We start from the raw sequence: 6,205 nt of genomic DNA, 5'->3' as shown, positions 1-6,205 counted from the left end.
CTCTCTCCGAGGTAAAACAACAGGTCACCCTCTGATGAGGCCGCCTCCCCTCCGCTACTCGACGGTGTCACGCAGGCATCTCCTAAGGCAGCCGAATCAACATCGTCAGGACCCCGCTGGCTCATTATACAGAGACAGACCCAAACACTCAGAGAGGTCGTCACTGACACACACACACACACACATACATACACGCACACGCACACACACACACACACACACACACACACACACACACACATGCATACTGTACTGTACACACGTACAAACACACACACACTGTCCCATTGATACCGCTCCTCTTTGGTGAGGAGGAGAGGGAGGAGAGGAGGAGAGGAGGAGAGGGATGAGAGGAGGACAGGGATGAGAGGACGAGAGGGAGGATACGGAGGAGAGGAGGACAGGGATGAGAGGAGGAGAGGGATGAGAGGAGGAGAGGAGGAGAGAGAGGAGAGGAGGACAGGGATGAGAGGAGGAGAGGAAAGAGAGGAATGAGAGGGAGGAGAGGAGGAGAGGGAGGAGAGGAGGAGAGGGATGAAAGGAGGAGAGGAGGACAGGGATGAGAGGAGGAGAGAAGGAGAGGGAGGAGAGGATGAGAGGGAGGAGAGGAGGAGAGGAATGAGAGGAGGAGAGGGAGGAGAGGAGGAGAGGAGGACAGGGTGTGAGGTAGAAGGAAGGAAAGAGACAGACAGAGAGGAGATTCACACTCGTGGGATTTTCTTCAAACTAATTAGCATCTGTCGCTCCATCTCGTTAAGGAGCAGGCAGGGAGACCTGGGAAGGTGTTTGTGAATCCAGACACCCAAAAAGCCCCATGCAGTATTCAGAAGCACTAATTCAGGCTTTTAGTGCCGGAGCTACTGTGTATGTTCAGAGGGCGCCCTGGAGCAACAGAGCAATTTGGGTCCGGGGATGATGTGTGTGTGTGTGTGTGTGTGTGCGTGCGTGCGTGCGAGGTGTGCGCTCGTTTGCACAAAGTTCAACACTGGCAGGGATTGCGTGTGAACGCGCGCGTGAAAACAAAAAATACATCTCCCAAGATGTCAGCGATTTTCGAAAAGCTTTTTTGTTTAGACGACAACAGATGAAGTATACAGGAAGTATTCGGAGAGACACGGGTTTGTTATCCTCCTGGAAACAGAAAACAGGAAGTATTCGTAGAGACACGTGTAGAAACACAGGGTTTGTTTTCCTCCTGAAACAGGAAGTATTCATAGAGACACGGGTAGAAACACAGGGTTTGTTTTCCTCCTGAAACAGGAAACAGGAAGTATTCATAGAGACACGGGTAGAAACACAGGGTTTGTTTTCCTCCTGAAACAGGAAACAGGAAGTATTCAGAGAGACGCGGGTAGAAACACAGGGTTTGTTTTCCTCCTGAAACAGGAAACAGGAAGTATTCAGAGAGACGCGGGTAGAAACACAGGGTTTGTTTTCCTCCTGAAACAGGAAACAGGAAGTATTCAGAGAGACACAGGTAGAAACACAGCGTTTGTTTTCCTGCTGAAACAGGAAACAGGAAGTATTCGTAGAGACACGGGTAGAAACACAGAGTTTGTTTTCCTCCTGGAAACAGGAAGTATTCGTAGAGACACGGGTAGAAACACAGGGTTTGTTTTCCTGCTGAAACAGGAAACAGGAAGTATTCGTAGAGACACGGGTAGAAACACAGCGTTTGTTTTCCTCCTGGAAACAGGAAACAGGAAGTATTCGTAGAGACACGGGTAGAAACACAGGGGCTGTGTTCGGAATCGCTCCCTATTCACTATATAGTGCACTATATAGGGCGTCAGCCATTTTGTTTGTAGTGTCCGAATTCTCCACGGAATTTTCGTTCCCTATATAGTCCACTATTTATTACCCACAAGTCACCTTGATTTCGAGGGTACAGTGCATGTACCCTACATTTTCTCCGGTATCCCACAATGCAATGCAGTTGAGTGGTCTCGCGAAGAGGGCTGTGAACGAACGAAGGATGGCGGCGGCAACTTTCGTTTATAAATGTAAGTAACTATTAGTAACTGTTAACATTATGCTAGCTAGTTATCTTTTTCTGGATGTAGCTTTTGTATGTTTTTGAAGCCCATTACATTAGCTTTTGTATGTTTTTTGAAGCTCACTACATTTGCAGTGTGCTATATAAATCAGTACTTTCATAGGCTGATGTGTACGTTAGCTAGCTAACACAATTAGTTGTGAGTAGTTCCAGGCATACTCTGGTCTTGTATCAGTAGCCTGCAGTAGTGACATTAAATTGGTCATATTTTGCTTATTCCAAGGGACCGATGAAGATGTGGAGAGGCTGATACGCCTACGCCTCAAGCATGCCGCTGCCTTCACAGGCAAGAGGAATGCAGCCCTCCAGGGATGGGAGTAAGAGCTGTCTAATATCTTTTGAGTTTTAAGTTACTTTTCCCAACTGAATATAATACTTAAGTCAAATAAGTCGCATGTTAATACTAAAACATCGTTTACCAGTGCTCATCAGTCCATAGTAATCTTGTAGTTGTATTTATTTTTTTCTGTCATTTGATGAAAGCAAATGTAATCATGCTTTATTTGATTTGTGTTACCTAGGACTGTCCTGAAGGAGATGGACCTGGTGGAGGTGGTAACCCCTGCCAGAGCAGCAAAAAAGTGGGAGAACATGAAAAAAACCTACAAGGTATGTTGTCCTCAGTTTATAGCACAGTGCTTCTACTACAGCTTAAGAATCATTAATGTACTGACAGTACTGTGTCTATTGCATCAGTATTTTATAAGTCCTGGCTTGATCATTTTAAGGAGCTCAAATCACCACCAACTGGCAGCAGCACAGAGTCGGGGGAAGCCACTGCAGGGAACTGGAAGTGGTACCCCCTCATGGATGAGGCACTTGGGGGGAAGCCGTCTATGCGGCCTCCCGTCCTTGTTGCCTCAGCCTGGGGGGAACACTCCAGGGCCACTGCAGTGGCTGAGCCTGCAGCAGAGCAGGGTCCTGAGGCAGGGGACAGGCAGGAAGCAGGAGAGAGAGAGAACCAGGGAGAGGAGGCAGAAGCAAGGCCTGCCTCCAAGCGGAGAAAAGAAGAGGCAGAGCAGGCAGACCCTGTCCTCCAGTTTCTCCGCAGGGTGACGGAGAGGGCAGAGGAGAGAGCCGCAAGAGAGGAAGCTAGAGAGGAGAGACTTCTCACTTTGTTAGAGAAAATTGCAGAAAAATAAATCAAGTATATTAAATGTCTTATCTGTCTTTGTGTCTGCTGTTGCATCCTATAGATGGGAATTCTCCAGTTGGGGAAGTGTTATGACTAAATTATAAGGACATAGGCCCGAGAAGGAAACAAAAAGTACTTCTACAGGTATGGGTTTTATACTTGAAACAATATGCTCTTGTAATATAATTATAAAAATAAATAAAAAAAACGTTTTGATTTTGGAAAAAAATAATTATATATTAATACAATTATTTTTTTAAAATACAGGTATGCCTGATTAAGCAATGCTACATTTACACTTAGTAGTATAGATTATGTTCAATTACTTCATTGTAAGGAAGAAGGAGATCATTCTCGCGGTGCATTAGTGCGCATTTTGTGCCACGTGCTTTCAGTCTGAAGATGGAGAATAGGGTTGATCATGCTTGTAGGTAGGCTATGGCTAATTTTGGTGCCGATATTGCTTTGCATGTAAAACATTAATTGAATGTGATTTATATGTTAGGTCTATCATTATTGTTATTATTATACTGTAAATATATGAGCTCATTGGGTCCTAGAAATGCGCTCTACTGATTTATTATTGTGTTACGTCGTGGTTGATATCGCCGTGCACATTTGAGGGGAGAGTAGGCTAGCTCACCGATGTCTTCCTATGTTTACCACGTTGGACTTCTAATGGAATTGTATATCCATTGCCATGTTTAATAGCTCTGTAGATATCAATGTAAAAAAGCGTTCATAAGATTAGATATCTTGTGTCGTCGTGTAACATATATAGCCAACTGTGGTTAAAGGTATCCCATGTACTCCAGGCCTGGGACCGTCCCGTCCCATCTTGTCCATGTGTTACAGAGGCTAACTGTGGGTTATGTTACCTTTCTGTACAGAATATTAAACACTCATCCAGCAGGGATCAGACAACCAGGCCAACAAAAACTTGTAAGGCAAGGCAAGTTTATTTATAGTATAGAGTAATGGCAACATATTGATGTTATGAACAAGATGAATAGAGAAAGAAATCATATAGGGTGGTATTGCTTGTATTTAACATTTATGCATTTTAAATTTAACAGGAATAATGCAGTCAGATGGGTTGTGATTTTGCACATAAAATGGATACAATTAAAGAAAAAAAATGTGGTGATAGATATAGTTTGGATCATTAGCTTCCCTGTTGGACAGGTACTGACAGAAGGCGCGACGGGAACGCTGATCCAGTGCCTTCCATAAAAATGTTTAAAAACAAAAAAGAACAGATTCTATAAAGTCAAAGCCTCAAGGCGGTAAAAAAAAGAACTGATTCCATAAAGTCAAAGCCTCAAGGCGGTAAAAAAAAGAACTGATTCCATAAAGTCAAAGCCTCAAGGCGGTAAAAAAAGAACTGATTTTTGATCTTCCCCCTCTCTTCTTCCAAGCTCACAGGTAATCATGGCCCTCAAGAGCTGGCACCAGATGACCAGGAGCAGAGACAGCCGCTGCCATCTGCTGTCTGATTCGCTCCCCACGCTGCTGATCCTGAAGATGTGGCTCGTCAGCGTTGTCATCAGGCCTGAAGAACTCCTCAGCTGGCTCCATGACGTCACCATTTGATGTGCAGATGTTGTGCAGTATGGCACAGCAGGCGACAACGTCGGGCGCAAAGGTTGGCTTCACCTCAAGTGCCTTGAAAAAAATTGACCTCCACCGGGTTTTCATGACACCAAACGTGCGCTCCACAATCGACCTGGCCTTGGCGTGATGGCGATTGAACCTTCTGGCGACGGGACTACGCACTGGCTCCTTGTATGGGGTGATGAGTGTGATGGGGGCTGACAGGCAAGGGTACCCACCATCCCCAAGGATGCAGTAGCCCTCTGGTGGGTAGAGCTGTTGGCTGAAGAGGGGGCTGTTCCTGAGGACTCTTGAGTCGTGGACAGACCCCGGGTACCCAACAAAGATGTCTAGGAACACCCCCTTGTGATCCACGACCGCCTGGAGCTGTATTGAATGGAACAATTTCCGATTCAGATAGCACTGGGCATCTGAGGGGGGTTTGATACGGATTTGGCAGCCATCAATGCTGCCAACCACGGTGGAGAAAACATCAGAGCCAGCCAGCCGACTGAACCCTTCTCCCACCGTCTCCAGGTCAGCGCGGCTTGGGAACTTGATAACCCTGTGTGTTACTGCCAGCAGCTTCTTGGCCACGCGGTGGACCATGTCGTGGACAGTGGTCCGGGGAACATTAAAGGCCCGCGAAACCACGCGATATGAGGTGGCACTGGCGAGCCAAAATACAAACACCAGGACATCCAGGTGATGGCCCCATCCATGGTCCTGATGGCTACTGACCATCTGGATGAGGGACTGCAGGGAAGCCCGGCTCAGCCTGTAGTCCGGCTTCAGGTCCGCATCCTCATCAAAAAACAGGCGTAGGACTGGCATGGCATTGTTAATGGCGCAGTATCTCCGGGCCTGCATCTGAAATGAACATGTTTTAATATTGTTAGTGTTAATGTTTTAATAAATCATGTTAATTAAATGTTTCACAGCAGTCGCTATTGCTGGGGTTGTCTATCACACTAATAATGTAGCAAAGACTTCATGAACATTAGCCATCTGACTAGAAAGGTTGTAAGGGCTTTCTTAAAGCTAGCTAGCTAACAAGTAATAGAAGTTGGTTGGTCTATTTACCGGTTGACGTCTGCGAATCAGCAACAGACGCATCAGATGGTCAAGGTGAGCTCTTCTGCGCCTTCGCCTCTGCCTCAGGAAACGAAGCTGAACGAGCAGCAACAAAGCGACATTCGGGACCGGCATTGTGTAGGCTAAGTCACCTCACCGTTTTCCTTTCTCCCACACTGAGGTAAATCTCAAACGCCCGGCGTTAGTGAACTCTAGCTCGCGGAGCTAAATCGTAAACATGTAATGTTTGTAAACTTTTAACTTGATCGTGCGCTTCATAGCTAGCTAGGTAGCGCGGCTATAGCCAACGTTACATCTTGCAATTAACAGACAGGACCAAAGTAGAA

At 46.1% G+C, this 6,205-nt stretch overlaps 1 protein-coding gene across 1 annotated transcript; it reads right to left on the bottom strand.

Annotated features, from left to right (window-relative positions):
• Positions 1-4,610: 4,610 nt before the first annotated feature.
• LOC311329270 (putative nuclease HARBI1) lies at positions 4,611-5,618 on the bottom strand (the record flags this gene model as incomplete). Its single annotated transcript, XM_084461373.1, has 1 exon — positions 4,611-5,618. One exon carries the CDS (start codon positions 5,616-5,618, stop codon positions 4,611-4,613), a length of 1,008 nt encoding a protein of 335 aa, XP_084317499.1.
• Positions 5,619-6,205: the final 587 nt, after the last annotated feature.

Source organism: Borostomias antarcticus (assembly GCF_949987555.1).
Source record: "Borostomias antarcticus genome assembly, chromosome: 2".
NCBI lineage: Eukaryota > Metazoa > Chordata > Actinopteri > Stomiiformes > Stomiidae > Borostomias > Borostomias antarcticus.
The sequence above is the reverse complement of the archived record's forward strand: the minus strand, read 5'-3'. Positions and strand labels throughout refer to the sequence as shown.